This window comes from Neovison vison, chromosome 1 (assembly GCF_020171115.1).
Source record: "Neovison vison isolate M4711 chromosome 1, ASM_NN_V1, whole genome shotgun sequence".
In the NCBI taxonomy this organism is placed as follows: Eukaryota; Metazoa; Chordata; class Mammalia; order Carnivora; family Mustelidae; genus Neogale; species Neogale vison.
Window position 1 is genome coordinate 7,413,307 of NC_058091.1, and position 25,221 is coordinate 7,438,527.

Here is a 25,221-nt window from a genome sequence, read left to right on the forward strand (position 1 = left end):
GAATCTCAGCCCGTTATCGCACTCCATCCTCCGTTCGCAGGCCGCGGAGACCCCCTGGATGACTACGTGAACACGCAGGGGGCGTCCGTGCTCAGCTTCACGAAGAAGCAGCTGTGGGCGGGAAGCGTACAGGAATGTGCGGGGAAGTGCGAGGAGGAGACCGAGTTCGTTTGCAGGTACTCTTGCCGGGGCTGCTCACGGGCAGAAACGTTCCCATTGGAGACACTGCTCTTTGGTAACGAGAAGTTTGCCTGGGGATTTATTAATGAAAATAGCATTTAATAGGCAAGAAAAGCATTTCACGGGATTGGAGTTGGGGATCCATGTCTACTCCCTGGATCGGAAGCCATAGGAACAGTGGGTTGTTAGTTTACCCTCAACCCCTTCAGAAAAAATGCCAAAGGCTGTTACCTGTACACATGACATCACCAACTGCCATTCCGAGCATTGGTTTTTGACATCATTGTTGGTAAATATTTAATGAGGATCCTTGTGACTGGGGGTCCCAGACTAAGGAACAAAGAAGCAGAGACACAGTGACCCAACATACAGGATATATATGATCTCTGTCCGTATATGACAGATCGCTGTGTAGTTGCACAGTCCAGTGCTCGCCTCTTTGTATTTATGGTGTTGTCACAGAAGTTGGATAAAATGTAAAAATTTTAAAAAACACATGCAGTGTGAGGTGTCCATAAGTGACATAGTCCTATGTGCTCTCTCCAGATTCAGAGGAAAGAGTAATTCCTAAGGGTTGAGAGGGCTGGAGAAGGCCTGGGGAGGGGGAGGCACTGAGCAGGGCTTGGAAGGGTGAGTGTCATGTACTGACCAGGCGGGAGGTGTTCTGGGCCCAGAGAGCCACGTGGCCCTGTGAACAGGACCCGGTGGACCACATCAGCTATAGAAGGGCTCATGGAGGAGATGGGGCTGGAAAGACCGTCGTGGATGGCTTTGAATGCCAGACTGCATGTCACAGCAGGACCACGGGGATGGGTGAGGTGAAGGGAGAGGAGATGACCTGTAGAGGCTAAAGTCAAGACTTTCTGGGAAAGGGAAATTCTAGGAGACCAGAAGTCAACATAGACCATTTTGGAAAAGGGTTCATAGCAATCAAGAGTTGCTTCTTTCCAACACAAAAGCAAATATTCTAGCACATAAGTGAAGAAAGAGCCAAGTCGTTGAAACAGAATATTTGGTGGAAGAGAAGGTGAAGGTAGAAGGAAACAAGGAATGACCAGTGCAGGCATCCTTTTCCAGCACTTCCTGGACTGGGCCAAATGTAACGGAAGTGACCGTTCCAAACTCCCTGACCCATCAAGAGATACAGTTATCTTTGGAGTCTCTTAATTATTAACAGAAGTTTACTTTCCTTAAGTGGCAGAAAACATGTTGGGGGGGGATTTCCTGATTTTCTTCTGCAGGTCATTCCAGTATCACAGCAAAGAGCAACAGTGTGTGGTCATGGCTGAAAACAGCAAGTCGTCTGCAGTCTTAAGGATGAGAGATGTGGTTTTATTCGAAAAGAAAAGTGGGTACAATGCTTTCTTTCTCCTCCCCCCCCCGCCTCCCCACCCTTCCCCCTTCGGTTCCCCTTTCTCCTGTCCTCCCCCTGCTCTTCTGTGTAGCTTATCAGACCAGAGAAGGGAGGCGCGCTGGCCTGCCTGGGAATTCAGACTCAGGATGAGATTTGGTCACTAATCCCATCTGTCAAGTTCACCTTTCAGATTTCATTCTTCTTGGTTTGAAAAGGAACGATGGGACTGACAAAAGTCACATCTACCTCTCGGGCCCCGAAAATATGATAGTATTTTATTTTATTTTTGAGGATAGGGGAATCTAAGCGTTCCCAGGATCTTGCTTTTGGGCTGCAGGGACCATGGTCCCTGGGCCCTAGGTTCTGGGCCGAAGCCTGCGGAAATAGAAAAAGTGAGGTGTCTTAAGTCCTCCAGTAACATTTGGATAGAGACAAAATCCTTACTTTCATTTTTTAACATTTCCAGTGTTAAGATCCATCTTCTTAGGTTGAATTAACTGTGTGCCTGCCGCCCTCCTGGTATCACTGTTTATCCCCAATTCTTGAGATTCAAGCACAGAGCAACTCAAAAGTGTATCTGTCGAAGTGCCTGATTTTTACAAAGAGCAAAGAATGAGTTCTATAGGGTTACCTACTGGATTGAAAAAAGGGGGGGGGGAGGTGCTGGTGTGATTTTCCCTGCAAAATGCTAACATTTGAATAAATCATTTGTAAATTGTTAACCAGAAAGAACAGGGAGGTGACCACCGGGCTTAGTTTGGACAGTCCCACAGACGCTGGTTTTCAAGGTGAAGGCAGGATCAAAGGGTTATGTAAACTCTGGCGGGTACATACAAACAGAAGAGAGGTAAAAAGTCAAAAGTCAGCCACTCTGTGGCGCTTGCTTCTCTACCGTGGCCCATCGACCCGCTGCTGGTTTTTCTAGGGACGCTCCATGCCAGCTCCATCTGCGTCTGCCCCTGGCCTGCGTGGCCGTTGCTCCTTCACTGTGGTCTCAGTGGTCACCGTCCCTGGCCGGGCCGTGTTAGCCAATGGGCTGTAACTGCCCCGTTTTCAACTCCTTGTGCCCTTAGAATAAAATCCAGATACTTAACCGAACGCTACAGGAGCCTGCGTTGTTTAAGCCCACCCCATCTGCTGGGTTCACGAGGCTTCTCTACACCGGGGCTGTGTGCGTTCCTCCCACGTTTCAGGCACACACACCCTCTGCCAAGCCCCCTCTTCTGTTCTCATCTCCCACGTCTCAGCTCAAGCATCACCTTCTCTGAAAAGCCTCCCCTCACCCCTGGGCCCCCAAAGTACTTTGAATTTACGCTTCTTATCAGTGTAATGCGTCTAGTGGAATGGTCGGTCTCAGGGAAGACACATTTGCAGTCTTTATACATAGTCTAGGGTTAAAAGCATTTGTTTGCTATTGGTATGGTAGAAGGCGGCTCCCCAGGTAATTGATCGATGAATTAAAACACTTGACTAAGGTGGGAAATCATGAAAGATGACACACATACACCTTAAATATTTTATGTTCTCATAGAAATGCAATTTACACTGGTCCCTTTTATGTAGAGGCTGCTTTCTTTGAAATACGGGGCCACTGACAGCTGTTATCTGGGCATTCCTTGCATCAACGATGATCTGTCTTTGCATCAGCAGTGCTCTGTGTGTGTTGTCTAGAATTGGTTTCCTTCTTTTTGAAGCAGAGCAAGGTCTAGAAACATCTATTAATCTGACTGTAAAAATATCTTTGTATTTTTAGGATTTCCCACCCAAAATTCTATAGCCAGCTGTATAACTGGATTACCTTCAATGGACTTGACAGCCTTTTAAAACACTATTCAAGTCTTCAAGTCCTTAAGAGCATTCACCTTGGTTTTGTTTTTTAAAGCAATTTTTTTCACATTCATTTCTCAGTTTAGATCATCTTTAATCTACTGTAGCTGTATAAAAAGTTTTGACGATGAAAATAGTTGACTCTTGTAAACATAAACCCCACCTGGTGGGGACAGAAGTTGGGGGGCACACTGGAAAGTGCGACCTGCCAGCCCCGGGTGTCCACCTTACCACTTGTGGGACACAGGTGAGCATCAGACCGTGTGTTTTAAAAATAGGTTGGAGCCCCTTGGCTAACCAGTGAGTTGGCTAAGTGGAAGCTATTTGAGCATGTCGACTGTCCACATTTAAAGTGTGTAACTCTGTTCGGCAGTTTTTCATATTTAAAATACCAGAAGCCTCAAAAAATAGACGTGGCTTGGATCTCTTTCTACCTCTGAAAAGTCTGCTGAAAAGCCCCTGTCCCCATTGCCTTTCACTCCATCCTCATACTGTTTGTTTTCTCTGTTAGGTACGTCACTGTGAGGTTACCTCGTTTCATACCGGGTGACCTGCCAGCCCCTCTGAGTCCACTAAAATAAAAGCTCCTTGAGGGTAGGGGCTCCGTTCTAGCTCCCAGCACAGTACCTGGTACACAGAAGGGCTGTAGTTTTGAACAAATAAATAATAGCCTCAGTAGCTCCGTGAACTGCAGCCCTTCCTCAGATGGGAGAGGCATAAGACTGTCTTTTAGGAGACTGGGAAAGGGTGTCTCCTATGCGAGTCCTTTCAACATAACTGAGCAGTGCAAAGCTGCTTCATGGTGTTTCTTGGGGAGGGCTTGCCCACCGTGTGGATCCCCCCTTCAGTCTATCTTTCAGAGTGCAAGACTGGAAATGGGAAGGCCTACAGGGGGACAATGTCCAAAACGAAGAATGGCGTTACCTGTCAAAAATGGAGTGACAATTCTCCGCACAAACCAAAGTAAGACTTTGATCTCCATGTTCACCTCTGATGTTAAGAATGATCCATTTCCTCTCAATCAGACCTTTGCAAAGGAGCAGATAGAATATGAAGGAGCAAACCAGATGAAAACCAGATGATCTCGCAACTTGCCTATTATTTTCTGCTTTCCTGCAGGATAGCATTCCATTCTCAGTGGCAATGCTTATCAAGTAGGAAGTTAGTTTAGTGTCCACTAACCCCTCCCCCATCAGATTGCCTTTATTATCTCTATGAGATGGGCAGATGAAGTGTTCCCAACACACAGAGTTCATAGAGAAAAAACGATGTAACCAAATGGCACTCCAAATCATGGAGTGTCACGTGCTCTAGAGACAGTCGAGGCCATCTTGACCCTGGCAGAGGAGGACATTGAGGTCCTGAGAAGTGCACTTGACAAACCCAGGTGCATCAAAGCACAGAAACGAAATCTGCCATCTGGATTCTAAGTCTCAGTCTTTTGATCGAATTTTATCTCTGCACAGCAACTCATTTCTAGAACTGGAAGTGAGTTAGCTCTACCGACCCCACACATACGGAATCAGTCAGGTGGATTCAACTTGAGATGCTACTTTCTAGGTATTTGCACTGAGGCAAGATAAATTCTGTTTGACATTGGGCTCCAATTTTCTCATCCTTAAAATAGGGATAATAAGGCCTTCCCAATAGGGGTTTTGCTAAGGCTAAATGAGAGGGTGTGTAGAAAGTTTCCAGTATTGCCCAGTGCAGAGTCACAGACCCGACGGCATTAACTAGGACCGTTTTTACATGGAGAGGGCAACTGACAAAAGCAGGTGTTTGGAAGGAATCAAGAAGTTGGCAGGCTTTTGAGGCCTTTGTATTTCTGGTGACTGTGCATAAAAACCCTTTAGCTCTACTTGTAAGACTCTACTGTCCATATCGTCATAATGGTAATATTAGCTACTGGACAAATAGCTACCTGCCAGCAGAGAACCAGAAATCAGACAACAGAGAGCAGAAATGCATGAACCTCATGGAAATAGCCTCTTATTCTGCCTTCCTAATAACATACTGTTTTTATTTTACATTTTATTTTATTTTATTTCTTTTCAGTGTTCCAGATTTCATTGTTTATGCACCATACCCAGTGCTCCATGCAATCCGTGCCCTCCATAATACCCACCAACATATTGATCTTTCAAATACATTTGGCCCTTGAACAACATAGGGTTAGGGCCGCTGACCCCCTGTGCCATTGAAAATCCGTGTATGGATTTTGACTCCCCCACCCCACACTGAACCAGTAATAGCGCACCTTTACTGGCAGACTTCCCGAGACCATACCGGTCAACGAATACACATTTTGTATATTTCATGCATCATGTGCTGTGTTCTTAGAATAAAGAAGGCTAGAGAAAAGACAGTATTCCTGAGAAAATCACAGGGAAGAGAAAAAACCATTACAACAGTGTACCGTATTTATTGCAAAAAATCCACCTGTACTGGAGCCACACAGCTCCTACCCATGCTGTTCAGGGGTCCACTGGATAGTGAGGGATTCTTTGCCGCCCTCCACAGCTTTACGCCCCAGAAGTACCCCAGGGAGGGGCTGGAGGAGAACTACTGCAGGAACCCCGACAACGACGAGAAGGGGCCCTGGTGCTACACCACAGACCCAGACCAGAGGTTCGACTACTGCAACATTCCAGAGTGTGAAGGTCAGACGCGCATCTAGAAACTGCTTGCACATCTGCTCTTTATCTGTAATTTGCTGTAAAGTGATTCCCATACAGGGATATCGTTAAAAACCAACTAGTGGACACGTTCGACAAAATTGTGTGAGGTCTGTACCTCTTAGAAAAGACCGAAAATTTGCTCAGACCCCCTTCCTTTTTGAACTTAATTATTTCATTAAAATGTTACATTGATATGTACAAATAATCAACTAGATACAAATTCTAGATATAATTTCTTAAGCTTCAAGTTCTTACACGGCATAAGCCAGAAACAGACTTGTAATTCTGTAGTAAAATGAAACCACCAAATCAGGGCACCTGGACGGTGCAAGTCAATTGAGCATCTGGCAAACTCTTGGTTTTGGCCCAGGGTCCCGAGATTGAGTCCTGTGTCAGGCTCTGCACTCAGTAGGAACCACTCGGAGTTTTTCTTCCTCTGCTCCCCCTAACCACCCCCCCTCTCTTTTCTCTTTCTCTCAAATAAGTTTTGTTTTTTTTTTTTTAATGAAACCAGAGAGTCAATAAAATGCAAATAAATGTATGAATCTAATGGGGTAGACTTGCTTTTCATCGAAGCTAAGCAATGAACCAGTTTTTATTTTTTATTTTTCGAGGTTTTGTTTATTTATTTGACAGAGAGAGAGAGAGAGAGAGAGAATGAAAGCATGAGCAGGGCAAAGGATAAGGGCAGAGGGAGAAGCAGACTCCCTCTGAGCAGGGAGCCCCATGCAGGGCTCCATCCCAGACCCCGAGATCATGACCTGAGCCAAAAGCAGATGCTTACCTGACTCAGCCACTCGGGCACCCTATGAACCAGTTTTTAAACCAGGAATCCATTGTCTTCATGAACCAATTTAATAGTGTACCTCGAGAGTAAATCCTAAAAACGTTAAACACCTCCTGTTGAAAAAATTTTCTTCATTTCATATTTTCTGCTATGTTTATTGGCGGAAAGGGGGAAGGATGAGGGAGGAATTTGTGCGACGGCGTGAATAGTGTTTGCACCAGGCGACGGCTCAGGTCTCCCGTCTTTGTTTCAACCTCAGATGCCTTATTGGTGTGCGGTGTTGTGAGGTCATCCGGCCCTCAATCCACACAAGAGGACAGGCTTGTATCAGTCCGCCTCAGTGTCCTTTATTAGTACCTAAAAAAGTTCAAATCATTTATTCCTCTGCTGCGCCATGTTATTCCGATAATTCCAAAACCAAAGTTGCAGTTTTAAAATAATGTAAGAAAGCAAAAAAAAAAAAACAAAAAACAAAAAAAACCCCAACCAGGCATGCTTCTTGGTAGAGGAGTGCCCCGTTATCTGCAGGGAACACGTTCTGAGACCCTTGTGGATGCCTGAAACTGCAGAGAGTACAGAACCCTGTGGATACCACGGTTTCCTCTCCCTCTAAGAGCATACAGCCAAGTTGAATTCACCAGTTAGGCACAGAAAGAGATGAGCAATAATAACTAACTAAGGACAAAGAACGATGATGACAGTGTGCCATAATGGAGCTTATGTGAATGTGGTCTCCCCACCATCATGTCTTACGGGACTGTATTCTCCCTTCTTTTGTGGGGATGAGAGATGATAATGTGCCCATGTGCTGAGAGGAAGTGAGGGCAGTGTGTAGGCGTAGTGATGTTACGGCAGTTGGATCATGTTCCGGACTGTTCACTGCATGTAACAGATACACAGAAGGCAACACCCCGGAGAAGAGGGGCACTGTCCCTTTAGGAGAGTCTTGGTCCTCAGGGAGGTTGTGGGTACAAACCAAAACTCAAGCCCAGAAATCCTGGGAGGCTGTCATCCTCATGATCAGAATGATTTAATAGATGTCTTGAAAGGCTGCTAGTGAAACAAAGATCGAAGTCTCAGATTTCTGAGACTTATGCACCTTCTCCCCATCCCCCTCCCACCCACCAAGGGCCAGCGCATCCCGGTTTGAGGATAGCATTATGGAATTTCTGGATGAAGTCATGACTATAACAGAAGGTACTGACCAAAGCATGCTGGTTTTACCATTGGAATAGGGAACAACAATTTGGATTGTGTTAGAAGAGCCTTTACAGCCAATTTCGTTCCCAAGCGATTCCTGGAAAAAACAAATGAAGAAGTCGCAGGTGGTATTTGAGACATTGCTAGGTTTACTCTTCTGTGATTCATTCATTTCAGTTTTTCTTCCTCCTTTCATCCTCCGTGCAGAGGAGTGCATGCATTGCAGTGGGGAAAATTACGAGGGCAAGATTTCCAAGACTATGTCTGGACTCGAGTGCCAAGCCTGGAACTCCCAAACCCCCCATGCTCACGGATATATTCCTTCCAAGTAAGTCTCGTTGGGAAGGAAATGAGATGTTTACCACTCTGCAGGTCTATGGGACATTTAATGTTAGTGGGGTATTTTCGTATTCCTCGGGAATCGAACGTGTCTGAAGTTTTGCATTTCAAAATTTGTGTCTTCCCACGTGACTGCAAATGAGGTATACATTCTTGTTCCTCAAAACGTGGCTCATGGGGAGTGATGCCCTCTGTGAGTTTGTTAGAAATGCAGTGAGTCTGAATTTGCATTATAAACAGATTCCTGGCTGATTCATATGCACATTAAATTTTGAGAAATAAGGATACATCTCACTTTTGTACTTTCTAGTATTTCCTTCTTCTCCTTACTCCTTTTCCTTTTCCTTTACACTGATGAGTTTCAAGGCTTCCTAATGTGTGATCTGTGGATGGGCTTTAGGGATTTTGTGACTCCCCCCAATGTTTTATGTATAAATGGACATATCCATGCCTTCTTCTGGGGTAAGGATTCCCAAGTTCCAGCAGAGCTTTAAAGGGGACCATGAATTTATAGTAGGAGGCAGAATCCACGATCTAGAAAGTAATGATGATTCCTACAGTAGAGGACCTTAATTTTACTGGAAAATGTCTGCTCTGCAGTCTTCGTTCTGTGACCATAGAGTGGGGCTTACAAAACTCATAAGAAGTGGGACCAAGCCATAGATTTCACCAGCTCCTCTGAATTTCTGTACCTGCCATTCCATAGAGCTAGCTTAAAACACAGCTTTGCCATTTTCCTTCAATGAAGAAGTAGGGTAAAGTCCTCAAGGCCCACACTGGGTAAATTAACTTTCCAGAGACTAGAAGAGCTTTGCTCAAGCCACTGCCAGTTGTGCTCTCCATCCCGAATGAGTATCTGTGGCGTCCGAGAGGGCCACAGGCCTTCTGTGCCAGTCTTAGTTACTGGGTCCCTGCTGAGGTCTCTCTCTCCCAGGAGCATAATTATGCCTCCCAGTTTAGAAGTCATGAGCACTGGGTATTATGTAAGACTAAATGAATCACTGAACTCTACTTCTGAAACTAATAATACACTGTATGTTAATTAATTGAATTTAAGTGAAATTAAATAAAATGAAATTAATTGAATTTAAATGAAAAAGAAATTATAAAAAATTATCCCTCCCAGTTTCTCTAAGCTGGAAGGCTGGCAGGGCTAAAACCTGGCAGACAAGAAGGATCATCCCTTTACATTATGAAGATGTCAACTTCTTGACCATACTGGGTATTAGATGACTATCCCTGGTCAGTGAATACTTTGTGTTGTAAAAATGCTGTCATTTCCAACTAAATCACTGGAGTTCGCTTCCAATTAATTTTCCGGTTGGCCGAAATGATAAAGTTCTGTGATTTTGGCATATGTAAACTCTTAAAGGGCCCTTAGAATATCGAGCTAATCTTTCCAATGAGACTGTTGTCTCTGAGATAGCCGGCATCCAGTCATTTCCTTGGACGCCTGATTGTACCTTGCACACAGCAGGTGCTCAATATTTGCTCACTTGAAGTGGTTCCTAGTCTTAAATGTGAATGTTCAGTGCTATTAAAATCCTTCTTGCCCATTCAGATTTCCGAACAAGAACTTGAAGATGAATTACTGCCGCAACCCGGATGGGGAGCCTCGCCCGTGGTGTTTCACCACGGATCCCAACAAGCGCTGGGAGTTCTGTGACATCCCGCGCTGCGGTAAGTGTGGCGTACCCAGTGCTCCGGCATCCTCACCTGTTCTCTCCTTGGAATAAACACAAACGTACAAGCAAACAACAACAAAAAACCCAAAAGACAAACAAATGCAGACTTTTTTTTTTTGTATTTTTTTTCCAATTTATTTATTTTCAGAAAAACAGTATTCATTATTTTTGCACCACACCCAGTGCTCCATGCAAGCCGTGCCCTCTATAATACCCACCACCTGGTACCCCAACCTCCCACCCCCCCCGCCACTTCAAACCCCTCAGACTGTTTTTCAGAGTCCATAGTCTCTCATGGTTCACCTCCCCTTCCAGTTTACCCAAATTCCCTACTCCTCTCTAACGCCCCTTGTCCTCCATGCTATTGGTTATGCTCCACAAATAAGTGAAACCATATGATAATTGACTCTCTCTGCTTGACTTATTTCACTCAGCATAATCTCTTCCAGTCCCGTCCATGTTGCTACAAAAGTTGGGTATTCATCCTTTCTGATGGAGGCATAATACACCATAGTGTATATGGACCACATCTTCCTTATCCATTCATCCGTTGAAGGGCATCTTGGTTCTTTCCATAGTTTGGCGACTGTGGCCATTGCTGCTATAAACATTGGGGTACAGATGGCCCTTCTTTTCACGACATCTGTGTCTTTGGGGTAAATACCCAGGAGTGCAATTGCAGGGTCATAGGGAAGCTCTATTTTTAATTTCTTGAGGAATCTCCACACTGTTCTCCAAAGAGGCTGCACCAACTTGCATTCCCACCAACAGTGTAAAAGGGTTCCCCTTTCTCCACATCCTCTCCAACACATGTTATAGACTTTTGAGTCTGTGCTTGAGTGCTGTGCTTGGAAACTGCCCTCCCCGTCCTGGGGGAGGGGATCGCTTTTCTAAAGCAGTTACTCCAGGTAACTAATCAGAGCTCCTACTGGTCATGTATTTGTTGTTGTTTTTCCTGCCTCTTCTGAGTACGGTTGAATGTAGGTTTGCGGGAAGTAGCTCTGATAGCCTGCTCTTCTCTGGTGCTAAAGGGCAGCAGATATGGGCTTTCAGGTACACAGACTTCATATCGGAGTTCCTTGTAACTGATGCTTTATTTAGAAATAAATTTCTCCCGATGTGCATTTTTCAGTGAGTTGTGAGAAAGTCGCAGGAGAAGAGCATTAAGGGAGACTTGGAAGGAATGACTTGGAAGGAACAACTTTGTATTTTCCTTCTGTGAGAATTTGGAGCGAAGGACTCAACATTTAGACAAGGACAGAGATTAAAAGTTAAAAAGATGCAGGAGACCCTGATGGTGGCTTCCTGTTCTTTGATCTGACCATCATCCTTAGGGACTCTGAAGGTTATCCGGTACTCTCCTTTATGATTCATCACAAAGGAAGTTGTATCATGGGTGTATGTGACCCTGACCATGTATGATGAACTAAGCAGGGGAAATACAGAAAGAAGCATCTGCTCCCAGGGTCTTGTCCTGGGAGGAGTTCCTCATAAGATGATCTCATAAACAAAGATTCTACCAGGTTAATTTCTTTTGGAGATAGTAGACAATTTTCAAGTCCCAAATTCTAAGGGAAGAGGAGCAGAAGATGTTCCCTGCATCCATTCCCCTACAACATCTGTCTGTGCATTCTTCACTGTAAAAATATTCATTGTAATGTATTACCCCCAAGCGACACCGCCACCCTCCTCTGGCCCAACATATCAGTGTCTGAAGGGCAAAGGAGAGAGCTATCGGGGGACGGTGTCCGTCACTGTATCTGGACATACATGTCAGCGCTGGAGTGAACAGACTCCTCACAAGCACAACAGGACCCCGGAAAACTTCCCTTGCAAGTAAGTCCGCATTTCTGCCTGCTGAATGGTTTGTGAAATCCCACTGATGTGGCCTTGGTTTTGTTCATGGAAGAGCCCACGTCCAAGTATTCTGGAATGAAAACTGGCCAAGTCATCGGCAAGGGGTGGGGGGTGAAATTTTGCACTGGTTTTCCTCTAACACTCATTCTCAAAGATTTTCCTTGAACGCTCACCGGACCAGCCGCATTGGCATCAGCAGAATTTGTTAGAAATGCAAATTCTTGGGCCCTGTCCAGATCTACTAAATCAGAAACTCGGGAGTGGGTCCCAGCAATATGTTCTGAGAAGCCCTCCACTAAATGCACAGTGCAGTTTGAGAACACTTCAATTCCAGGGCTCTGATGTGTCCTTAAGGCAGGAATGGTGTGGAGAATACCCATTGTGCTTTCAGCATGGAGCGGGGCACATAGCACACAGCGAAAGATTGATTTTGCTTGACTACCAGCAGTCAAGGCATATATTCCCATCACTTAGCAGCAGACAGCGTCAGTGCCGTGATTCCGTGGACCCTGTGGGATCCCGCTCCTCTTTGGTTTCCACCTGTCATTAGGTTTTTGTAAATCTGCAGAATCGGCTGGACACATCCCCAGTCTTACCATGAATAAGCATGCTTGCACCATTATTCTTTGAGCCTGTTTGGAAAGACAAACTCACGACCACTTCTTTTTCAGAGATTTGGTTGAAAACTACTGTCGCAACCCTGATGGAGAATCCGCCCCATGGTGTTACACAACCGACAGCGAGGTGAGGTGGGAGCACTGCAGGATTCCGTCCTGTGAGTCCCCTCCATTAACCTCGGAGCCTGCAGACACCGCAGGTAAGAGAGGGGAGTGAGAGCCGACCGAGCACCCCAGGGTGCTCTCAGCTTCGGCGTCCTGTGGGATCACAATGAACCGCAGCTTTGCTTCCAGTTCAGTTCTATTCTGGTCAGAGGACTTGCTTCTGTGGTTTCAATTCTGTTCCTCTGCTGAGGCCTGTTTTCAGGTACAGAATGTGGTCATCTTGGTGAATGTGCCCTGTGCTCTTGGAAAGAGTGTCTCCCTGCTGGTGTTGGGGGAAGTGTTCTGTAAAGGCCAGTTAGGACAGGTGGGGTAGTATGGTTTGGCTCTTCTCAATCCTTATTCTTTTTATTTTTTTAAATCTCTGTTCTACTGATTACAGAGATGAACAGTGACATCTCCAACTTTGGCTGTCCATTCGTCCATATCTTTTTGGTCTTCGCTTTATCTATTCTGGAACTCTCTTAGGCATATGGACATTTAGGATTGTTAATAGCTTCTTAAAGAAATGACCCCCTTTATCATTATGTAATGTATTTGGAAATACTGCCTGCTGTGGTCTACTTTTCCTGAAGAATATAGCCCTTGCAATTCCATGTTTACTAGTGTTTGTATGAGATCTTTTTTTCCTCAGCCATTTTTTAACTGCTTTTTGTTTTTTTTAAAGATTTTATTTATTTATTTGACAGAGCAAGAGACACAAGCAGGTAGAGCAGCAGAGGGAGAGGGAGAAGCAGGCTCCCCACTGAGCAGGGAGCCCCATGAAGGGCTCGATCCCACGACCCTGGGATCATGACCTAAGCCGAAGGCAGTCACTTAACCAACTGAGCCAACCCAGGCGCCCCTTTCCTCAGCCTTTTAATTGAGATGTTTACCATTTGCATTTAATGTAATTGTTAATATGATTCGATTTAAAACTTGTTTTGACTTGTCCTGTTTGAACATTTTTCCTTTTTAAATCTTCCTCTACCTTTGTGCGTTCATTCAATATTTTCTGATTCTTTTATTAGCGCTATTTGCTTATTAGTTAAACCATTTTTTATGTTTTTAGGGTTTTTTTCCAAATATTTAGAATATACATTCTTAACTTAGCATATTCTACCTTCAAGTGATGCTATGAATGTAATAACCTTAGGCATATTTCTGTTCCTTCTTCCAAAGTGTTTTACTACTGGTCTCAAAGAGCTTATTTCTACTATGTTATAAATCTCACAGTATATTGATACTATTTTTGCCTGAATAGTCACATTTTTCAAAGTGATTGTAAATTAAAAATATCTATTTATCTATGTATATCATTTTTTATGCTTTTCATTTCCTTTTGGAGATTCAAATTTCTGTCTGGTGTCATATTCCTTCTATAAAAAACCTTAACCTTTAACATTTTTTTGTAGTACAGATATGCTGCTAATATCAAATTTGTATGTTTGAAAAAAGTCTTTATTTTGCCTTCAGTTAAAAAAATAATTTTGTTGGGTATAGAATTCTGGGCTCAAAATTTTTTCCTTTTACCACTTTAAAAATGTTATTCCATTATATTCTGTTCTAAATAGCTTCTGACCAGAAATCTTATCTTTGTTCCCATGTATTTCACATTTCTTTCTTCTCTGGGTGCCTTTAAGGCTTTCTATCATCTTTGGTTTTAAGCAGTTCGATTGTGATGTGTCCTCATGTGATGTTTGTTTGTTTTAGTTTATTTTTAAAGATTTTATTTATTTATTTGACAGACAGAGATCACAAACAGGCAGAGAGGCAGGCAGAGAGAGTGGAGGAAGCAGGCCCCCTGCTGAGCAGAGAGCCCGATGTAGGGCTTGATCCCAGGACCCTGAGATGGTGACCTGAGCCGAAGACAGAGGCTTAACCCACTGAGCCACCCAGGCGCCCCTATTTATTTTTTATGTTTATCTTGCTTGAGGTTCTCTTAACTTCTTAAATTTGTGGATTGTTGATTTTCGTTACTTTTATAAAATTCTCAGCCATTAGTATATAAATTTTTCCCTTGCTTGCTTGCTCTCTTTTTTTGGTTTTCCTTTTTTTAGACCACATTTACCCTTTCATATTATCTCTTACTCTTGTATGTTTGTCATAGTCCGCCTCCCCCCACTTTTTTTTTTTCTCTCTTTGCATTTCAGTTTAGGTAATTTCTATTAACCTATTTTCAAATTCACTGATTATCTTTTCAGTTGCGTCTAGTCTGCTGATCAGCCCATCAGAGGGATTCTTCATCTCTAATACCATGGTTTTTATTTCTAGCATTTGCATGTTTTCCTTTTTTTTTTTTTTAAATAGTTTCCATCTCTGCTGAAATTCTTCACCTATCCATCTGTATCGCTCCCCTCTGGTGTAAAATGCTTCAGGATATTATCATAGCTACCTCATGGTCTCTAATAGTCTGCTATAGTCATCTCTGAATATGACTCTGTTGATTTCTCTTTCTTTTTTTGGTATGTCTTCTGATTTTTCATCAAATACCGGACATGATGTGTGGCAGAATAGCAGAGATTACAGTTAATATTACTTCCACTTTGAAATGGAAACCCTCCTTTTATAAGCATGTTGTGTGGGTAATTAAGTCAATCTAGTCAGTGGATGAACTGCCTTTTTTTAAAAATTTATTTTTAATTTATTTTCAGCACAATAGTATTCATTGTTTTTGCACCACACCCAGTGCTCCATGCAATCCGTGCCCTCTCTTACACCCACCACCTGGTTCCCCCAACCTCCCACCCCCCCCCCACTTAAAACCCCTCAGATTGTTTTTCAGAGTCCATAGGCTCTCATGATTCACCTCCACTTCCAATTTCCCCCAAATCCCTTCTCCTAACCCCCCATGTCCACCATGCTATTTGTTACGCTCCACAAATAAGTGAAACCATATGATAATTGACTCTCTCTGCTTGACTTATTTCAACTGCATTTTTTTTTAAGTAGGCATCTCATTTCTCATTTCCCCTTCACTCTCCTTCACATTCCTTAGCATACTGTTTGGGGGTGCTCAAGAGTTTTCTTAGGATCCTAAGTTAGTCTCAATTTTCAGCAGTCACTGAATGCTTGCACCACAAAGCAGTCTTGCTCTAAACCAGACTTTCATGACAGACTGCTTTTTCTTATTTCTCAGTGTTAATCTTTTGATGGAAGTAGGCAGTCTCTACTTTTCTGATTTCCCTGATGTCTTAAATGGTCTCGATGCACCTGGGCTTTGAAGGCAGTGTTTTCTTAATGTTCTTCCCACTTCTTTCCATGGAACTAAATTCTAACTTGTATCTGTGGTGGTTCTTAAGGAGAAGAGTAGCAGACTTCTGCTCTGTGTCAGTGAAGGATCTTGGCTAAAGAATTCCTGGGCCCTCCTCTAGAGGAATAGATTTTTGCCTCTATCCCTCTCTGAGAAGCAAAGGATATTTTGTCTGCACTCTTGAATGTAGACCTGTTTCCTGCCCCATCCTCCAACAGCTTAAGGCTTTGGCTTTGTATATAAGAAAAGGCTTGGGGCGCCTGTGTGGCTCAGTCCTTGGGCATCTGCCTTTGTCTCAGGTCATGATCCCAGGATCGTGGGATTGAGTCCCACATCAGGCTTTCTGCTTGGTGGGAAGCCTGCTTCCCCCTCCCCCACTTCCCTTGGTTGTGTTTCCTTTCTCTCTGTGTCTCTTTCTGTCAAATAAATAAAAATCTTAAAAAAAAAAAAAAAAGAAAGAAAGACAAGAAAAGAAAACACTTTCCAGGACGCCTGGGTGGCTCAGTTGGTTGGACAACTGCCTTTAGCTCAGGTCATGATCCGGGAGTCCCAGGATGGAGTCCCGCATCAGGCTCCCAGTTCTACAGGGAGTCTGCTTCTCCCTCTGACCTTCTCCTTGCTCGTGCTCTCTCTCACTGCCTCTCTCCCAATAAATAAATAAATAAAAATCTTAAAAAAAAATAAAGAAAAAGAAAAGGCTTTCCTTTTTGTGAGAAAACACAAAAAGATCTCATTTCTGCCTCCCACTGGAACCAATTGCTACATGCAGCCTGCACCACTGAATGTACTTCCGAACTCCTTCCCAGTTGTTCTCATGAATACCCAGTAGACATCCATATGCAGGAACTTGCACATGAGTGCAATTTCCAATTATAAGAACTTTGACCCATGTGTTTTTCCCTGAGTTTTAAAGTTAGGTGACTAAAGTTCTATAGTGTGATTGAGCTATTGCTTTCTTTGCAAGTCCATTTGCTTACCAATATGGAAAAGAAAGCAGAGTTAATTCCCAGAGACTGCTGTTCTATTGGTGTCATCAGTTGCTTTACCTATCTCTGTTCTAGTCATTACTTAGTTGATTACCTTCTGTTTTCTGCTTCAGTACCACCTGAACAAACTCCTGTGGTCCAGGAGTGCTACCATGGTAATGGACAGAGTTACCGAGGCACATCATCCACTACTATCACAGGAAAGAAATGTCAGTCTTGGTCGTCTATGACACCGCACCGACATGAGAAGACCCCACAACACTTCCCAGATGCGTATGTCTTTGCTTTTAACCTTGAGAGGAACAATAGCCAACCTAAATTTCTGTGAGGAGGTCCACGCTTTAAACTAACTTCTTAGAACCAAATTTCTCTTGACTCCAGAATGTGAGGCAAAATGTCTTAGGCACTTTGCTTTTGAGCAAAAGCTCTGAAAAAAGAGAAGTTAGAGACTGACTATCTTTCCTGGTACTTTTGTGAGAGAAAAAGGAGATGTATAGAGGTGTTGAGTACATGCTAGCGGAAAGCTCAGGAGAACAAATGACCAAAAACTTGATGACCAGAAATGGTACCATTCCACAGCCCTGGTAAAGATCAGTACAATCTTTGAACTGTGGGATTTTATCATTCCAAACTGTAACCTCTAAAGAGAAGTATGTGTTTGTCATTGGATCACAGATATATATGTGTGTGTGTGTGTGTGTGTGTGTGTATATATATATATATATATATGCTTGAAAAAAATGTATATCATCTAGGACATTTCACTTAAGTTGTATTGACACATGGGTCTTGAGCATGAGTTGTTGGCAGTGGTAAGAGTTGCCAGGACATGAAGCTCAAAAGCAGGAGGGCAGATGAGTGTCAGGAAGTACACAGATGCTGATAGGCAAACTGTATAGGTAGATGGACAAAGACCAGCATTTCTGCCATAAACATTTATAAAATGTAGGGGATAAGCTGTCTATATGATGGACAACAGGTATCACAGGACTGAGAACTTTTAGAAGGAGAAATAAATTACTAGTAGCAAATTAGTAATTGGGCTTACTGAGGCAGCTGGGATTTTATAGGCTGGGTAATAATAATAAATAATAAGAAGAACACATCTGTGCAGAGAAGGATCTCAAAAAATATGCACAGCTCTTCTTAAATCCGTGGCTGAATATAAAGGTACACACACACACACACACACACACACACACAGGGAGAGATTCCACGAGGTTCACAGGACAAAGAACAGTTACTGAGGAAAGAACAACTGAGAGTGGTGAGATAAACAGGAATTACAGAACCTGCACAGCATTGGGAGACTCTGTATTCAGAGATTTGAGATTCCGACAGAGAGTAGAGACCTCATGGGATACCGTAAGCATTCAGTAGAGAATTTTAAAGAGTCACACTTCAGGAGTAGAATTAGTGTATTCCTAAAATAAAGGCTACTCTAAAAACACCTTCTACTACTCTAGAAACAGCTTCTAGCAAAGCTTAGAAACAATCCTAAAAGGATCAGAATAATCTGTAAGTAAATTAACTGTTTGTCACACATAAACTCAACTCTCTTTAGAGGAAAACAACAAAATCCAGTCACTCAGTCATGTGGCATCTACAAATTTTAAAATTACCAGACATACAAAGATCATTAAATGTGTCCAGAGTCAAGAGAAAAATCACTCAAAACAAGCAGACCCAGAAATGATAGACATGATGGAATTAGCAGCCAGAAATTTAAAAAGATATAATAATTATATTCAAGGATTGAAAGGAAAATATGAATATAAAAGAGAAAATTAGATGTTCTAAAGAGAAAAGAAAGCTATAAAATGGCCAAATGGAAAAGACAGGATTTTTAAAAGTATATATTAAATGAAAAATTCACTGGATGGTCTTCCCATCAGGTTAGACATGACAGAAGAACAGTTTAACTTGAAAATAATACAGTATAAGCTGTACAGCCTGCAGCACAAAATCAAAACAAAGACTGAAAGAAGATAAACAGAACTTCATGGATCTCTGGAAAAACATCAAAAGGTCTAACACATGTTTAAATCAAGTCCCTGGAGGAGAAAAAAATAACTGAAATAGAAAAAATTACTTGAAGCAGTGATGGCTAAAATTTTTCCAAATAGGAAGAAAATTATAAACTTAGAGGCTCAAGAAGCTCAATGAACCAGTAGAATTTTCAAATTTTATCAAATATTTAAGAAGGAAACAATACAGAGAATAGAAGAGGAGGGAATACTTCTCAACTCAGTTTGTGAGGCCCAAAAAACTGAGATACAAAAAGTAAACAAGAATTATTGCAAGAAACTAGAGTACTTTCTGTTGTGAATGTAGACAAAAAAACTTAACAAAAATTAGTGAATTGAATGCAGGGTTGTTTTAACATTTACCAACAATCAACTTAATACGACATGTTAACAGAATAAAAGTGACAAGTCATGTGGTTATAGCAATAGATAAAGGAGAACATTAGACAAAATTTAACACTCATCCATGATTTTAAAAAGTCTTAGCAAACTAGGAATAGAAGGGAACCTCCTCAGTTTGATCAACACCATCTGTAAAAATCTTCCAGCTAATATATTAATGAGGAAAGATGAACACTTTCTCCGTAAGATTGGGAACAAGGAAAAGAAATAAAGAGCCTGAAGTTTAGAAAGGAATCAATACATCTGTCTTTATTCATAGACAACTACATTAATAGATACAGAATCCTAAGGACAAAAAAGTGAATTTTGTAAAATCAAAAGATGCAAAAGGATATGCAATATCAACATACAAAAGTCTATTGTATTTCTGTACACCTGAAATAACTAGTTAGAAAAGAAAATTTTTAAAACAATATCATTGACAGTGGTATCAAAACCAAAACATTTAATGATAAATTTAAGAAAGTGTGTACAAGAACTACATGCTACATACTACAAAATGTTGTTGAGAGAAATTTAAAAGATCTAAATAAAGATATACTGTTTATGGCTTTAAAGAGTCAATACTAATTCTTACCAAATTGGATTTTGGATTTAGCCTACATTCGAGCAAAATTCCTGTAGCTTTTTTTTCTTCTTTTTTTCCTTTTTGGAAAAAGAAACAAAATCTATATGCAAAGGACCTAGACTCACCAAAACAATCTATCAGGGAGGACTTACCCACCCTGATTCAAAGACTTAACTATAAAAGTACAGTGATCAAGACACAGAGGTACTGGCAGAAAGATACACAAATAGAGAAAAGAACATTCCAAAAGCAGAGACATGCTCTACCCTAAAATACCTGCAGTCCCGTCACTGAATATTGACCCAAGGGAAATGAAAACACGGGTTCACAAAAATACCTACCAGATTATTCATGGCAACTTTAGTCATAATAGCCCAAAACTGAAGATTGATTTCAGGGTCCATCAATGAGACAGTGAATCAGTCGTTGGGGGTATAGTCATACAATGGAATACATTCAGCAATAAAAAGGAACAAGCTACTGATACTCTCCAATAGCACAGATGAAGCTCAGAAGTCTCACCGAGGAAAGAAGTCAGGACCAGAAGAGTATGCACTATGTGAGTCTATTTATATGAGGTTCTAGAAGAGGCAAGTTTCCCGTAAGTCTCAGCCTCTCTTGTGCACCCATGTGTCTCCCATTATTCCTCCTCTAGTGACTTCTGCATTCCTCCATCCTATGTGGCTGCAGCGAGGCAGGGTATGGAGTGAGGGGAGGCTGGATTCCCCGTGTTGCCCCCTCCCTTCCCCTCCCCATCCTCTCATCTCCCTGGAAGGTGTCCTTCAGAAACACATCCTGCCTGGGAGCTGGTTTCCCAGGCAAGCTTCCATAAGTCTTTCAAAGCGCAAACCTGCCTGATGGGATATTTACAGTATTTTCACGCTAAGTGCACAGCATTTTAGCAACTTTGGGGGTCAGTGGATGGAGGGGAGTGGTCTGAGAGAGTCATCACACTGGCATGTGATGGGAAATAAGTTTTAATTCCAACTTACACAGCTCTGGGTACTCATACAAAGAGTGAGCAAGCGAGAGAGAGAGAGAGAGGAATGTGCATAGAAAAAAAAGTAAAATGTGCACTTTAAATTCAATATTGGTCATTCCTGTAGAATGTATGTCCCACTCCCAGGGAAAGGAAGACATTCGGGTACTTTCATTTACACATTTTTATACTGTCTCAGTTTTTATATGGAGCTCATACTACTTTTGATGTTTTAAGTAAAAATTAGAATCTGTTTCAAATGTCCCCAGTTGTTTAGAAGCTGAGAACCATCTGTGTTTGTCACATTATATAAAAATTGGTACCCATGGTCTCTTTAATGGAAATATTTCTAGGTCACTTATGAACCCTCTGTTATAACAAAATGTGCGGGTACGGGGATGCTCCGGAAGGTCTCCACTTCTCATGGCCTGTGTTGTGGAATTTACAGCGGCTTGACCATGAACTACTGCAGAAATCCAGATGGTGACAAAAGCCCCTGGTGTTACACCACTGACCCATCTGTCCGCTGGGAGTTCTGTAACTTGAAGAAGTGCTTAGACACAGCAGAGAGTGACACCCACTCCCCGACGGTGCCCCAAGCTCCGAGTGGAAATGACCCCTCTGAGTCAGGTGGGAAGTCCGTGACCAGACCTGTAGACACGTGGGCATCGGGATGATAAGGGGTGGACCACGTTATGGGGGGAGATGCCCCCCCGCACCCCCCCCCGAGGGTCTGCCACATGGAGGCAACCCCAGTCGTCTCTCCATGAGCCCCTTCACCCCAAAGGGTGGAAACTCACAGCACAGCTCTAGCCAAAATACTATCTTTTATAAAAAATTCTCTTTAATTTGCTCTTTTTACCCCACCCATGTTGAGGGTGAGGCGTTCGCGGTCACCCGGCAGGTCCGAGCGGCGTCTGTTTGAGGCGACTCCTCCGGGGGCTCTGACTTACACTCAGCTCGTTATCAAAGTGACTGTCTTCGTGTCCTGCTCAGAATGTCTATACTAACATCTTGCCTTGGCGATTATTTCCCAGGCAGTAGTGTTTCTGGTAACTTGTGCTCTCAGGCTGTGACCCCAGAGACTGTCATTTGAGAGTCTGAGCGCGTCTGCGACGGCTCCCAGCGTCCTGGTCTGTGTCAGACAATCGCCACCCGGTTCTCCTTCCTTCCGCAGATTGCATGTTTGGGATCGGCAAAGGGTACCGGGGCAAGAAGGCTACCACGGTTCTGGGCGTCCCCTGCCAGGCGTGGGCTGCCCAGGAGCCCCACAGACACAATATTTTCACTCCGGAGACAAACCCACGGGCAGGTCTGGAGAAAAATGTAAGCCGCTTTGACTGGAACTCTCTTTCGCCTCTTGCTGACCAATCTTTGCAAACAGAATTGGCCCCGTGTCTCGGCAAGGCAGCCCAGACCAGTCCCTGGTGGCGGCAGAGGGGATGGGAGGAAGGCTCGGGAACAAGCCTCCGTTGGTTGCATGGCCAGCAGACCTCCTGCCCATGACCGCTGTCCTCGGGCTCTTCGTTTTGTTTGCGTTTGGAGCATTCCCTGCCAATGTTTAGTACCGTGTGCTGTTTCTAGTTCCTAGTGTTTGTCTTCTGCGCTCTTAGTCAAGGATGACCTTCATGACCTTTTAGTCAAATTTTTCTAGAAAAGGATATGGATGGGCCATGCGGACTCCACGCAGTAGGGTTTCCGCTAATCTCACACACGCTATGGGATGGTTTACTTGGGGGGGGGGACGTATAGGAGAGGAAAAGGGAGACATTGCCTTCCCGTGGCTGGACCCATGGAGTGTGCCCAGTTCTTGGAACAATTTCTGAAGCAAGAGCGAACAGGTGTCACTGGGGAGTAGATGGCTGATGGGAACCGGGGACAAGACGAGTCAGCCATGGCCCATGGTCCTCTCTGGCTTGCTCTCTCAGAGGCCCCCTGACAGGCTGCTGGAGGGGAGGCCCCTTTATGTCACCTCCCTCAGGGCCCCTCAGGACCCCTCTTTCCAGGGGAGTCACCCACAGCTTCTTTGAACAAGCTGAGTCAAAAGCAAGAGTAACTTTGCCCCCCACCGCAAACAACTGGGAACGCTACCTTTCATACTCTAAAGACAGCAGGGGCTTGTTGTCAGAACACCTTCTCTGCCCTTCTCTGTCCCCTGCGCCTGGTGTCCTATACACCTGTCTCCACCCCCCTCCAGTACTGCCGTAATCCTGACGGTGATGTCAATGGTCCTTGGTGCTACACGACGAATCCGAGGAAGCTTTTTGACTACTGTGATATCCCTCAGTGTGGTAAGTTGCCTTCCTCTGTGTAAGGAAATGACTTCTCACATAAATGCGGCAGCACCTCCCGGATACGGATTTGCAGAAGGAGGGCTGAACACTGAGCACCTCAGCTGGGCTGCCCTCTCTTCCTCACGGGCCTCTTGGATCTGTCCTCCTGGTGGCTCCAGTTACTAGGGAGTCCCCCTTCCCTGACACCTTAAATAACGTAAATACACAGTCCTCCAAAAGAGCAAATAGGTGATCCCGTCGGCCCCAGGATGCTCTCACCGAGCTCCCCGTGTCCCATGGGGGATGCCTGGGAAACAAATTGGAAGTCCTGGATCGAAAGCTCTCCCTTTCAGCGCCTGAGAAGTCAGAAAACACACAAACACCATGAATCAGCTGAGCGTATAATGTACGTTGTAAACCTATAAATTGTCATCCTGAGAATTCAGTGAGAAGGAATGTCGATTTTTACTAAGCCCCAGATCTCCTTTATCCTAAGATTACTATTCGTGACCCACACCTTACCCATAGAACTTAGAGAAAACGTGTCTGGGTTCTTTCCTCATTTCTCTTGAGATTTTCTGGGAGGAAGAAGCTTGGAAAGGAGACAAGTTCAGAATAACAAATCCATGGGTACTTCTGGAGAATGATGTAAGCCGCTTCGATTTGGACCCTGTTAACTTTTCTGCTGACCTGTCTTTGCAAAGAGCACTTGTCTTGGTTACAGAAAACGAGGCTGGACTTCTCTTTTGCACAGCTTGGTTGCAGATGCTTTTGTCTGCCATGTGGAGGGGCTGGAGCGAAGGAGGGAGAAGCTTTAGCTGCAAAGGCAGTGTAGACAAGCAAGCAGAGGTGGTTAGGAGGAGTTTGGGGTATGGTGGGGTAGAGCACAGGAGCCACTTTGCAGGGTTTGCACTTGGGCCACCCCTGGGTAGAGCAGTGGGGAGGAAGGAGAGGCCAGGGTGATGGGCAAGATTTCACTTGGCTCCTTGTCTGGATTTAGGGTGAGTTTAACTGCTGAATCCTTCTTAAGTGGCTGTTCTCTGTTCTGTAGAAGCTCTCTTGGTGGCCCCTTCATCTGAAAGGCCCTGAGTGGGGTTAGTGCCTCCCCTTCAGCTGGTCACTCCCAATCTTCAGCTCTGCCCCTTCTGGAACACCTTGCTGCCTCATTGTGGCCAGGTTCTCCATGTCGGACAGGCTGCCTGCTTGACAGGATTGACATTCCCGCCACGGGCACCGCAGCTGGGCTGACACTCTTCGATTCCCATGGAGGAGAAGTACAGTAACTTCCCCGGGGGCAGCTCTTGGCCCCCACCAGATACTCTAGCCTTCTAGAGACTGGAGCTGTTTGGGCATTAGTGCGGGGTACCAAAGATGGGACACGACCCCTATTGTCTAGGTGGGAAGGTAGGAGGTAGGTAGAGCATACGGGCAAGTGAATGTCAGTCATCCCCAGGGCATTGGGTTAGTCTTGGGAAGCTCCTGGAAGTCCTCTCCAGAAGCTGGCTGAGAGATGTTCAGGACGGTTAGCTCTGTTCCACACAATCACACACAAACACACACGTGTGCATATATGCACATACAGAGCTTCACATTAAAAAATACCCATGGTGCCTTTCAGCGGAGATGACAACTATGATTTTCAGTAAACTTGATGTGGTTCAGGGGGCAATCATGATGACAAAGAAGGTGAGGAGGGGGATGAAGACGGGAACCTAGATCTGTCACATCGAGTCAGAAGAATAACTGGTACCAGTCAGGTCCTTTCAGCAAAGCTCCCACTCTACCGCTTATTTCTACCAATCTGCTTAGTCCCTCTCCTCCCCACTCCCCTACAGATAATACAGAAGTCCTTAGACTTTCCTGAAAGGAGAAGGTTCTGTGCTGTCTACTGTCACTTTTGAAACTTAGAATAAAATGTCCTTCAATGTGCTTAATGATCTCGCTATTTAGTTTGGGCTCTGAGATGTCGAAACCTCAGTGCTTTGGTGGTGGCCTACTGATTGCTCTTGAGTTGTGTGACAGAATTGCTTTCCCTTCTTGAAATGTGACTCTTGTTTCCACTCTGTGG

General features: G+C 43.9%; 1 protein-coding gene across 1 annotated transcript in view; it reads left to right on the top strand.

Annotated features, from left to right (window-relative positions):
- The window catches only part of PLG (plasminogen), a 37,581-nt gene that overhangs the window by 4,346 nt on the left and 8,014 nt on the right, over nt 1-25,221 (top strand). The window contains exons 3-14 of the mRNA XM_044242753.1: nt 41-176; nt 1,422-1,528; nt 4,210-4,324; nt 5,882-6,021; nt 8,234-8,354; nt 9,927-10,045; nt 11,724-11,886; nt 12,579-12,724; nt 17,018-17,177; nt 21,329-21,510; nt 22,058-22,206; nt 23,078-23,171. Of these exons, the coding sequence (XP_044098688.1) occupies nt 41-176; nt 1,422-1,528; nt 4,210-4,324; nt 5,882-6,021; nt 8,234-8,354; nt 9,927-10,045; nt 11,724-11,886; nt 12,579-12,724; nt 17,018-17,177; nt 21,329-21,510; nt 22,058-22,206; nt 23,078-23,171 (1,632 nt within the window). The remainder of the gene's footprint in view (nt 1-40; nt 177-1,421; nt 1,529-4,209; nt 4,325-5,881; nt 6,022-8,233; nt 8,355-9,926; nt 10,046-11,723; nt 11,887-12,578; nt 12,725-17,017; nt 17,178-21,328; nt 21,511-22,057; nt 22,207-23,077; nt 23,172-25,221) is intronic.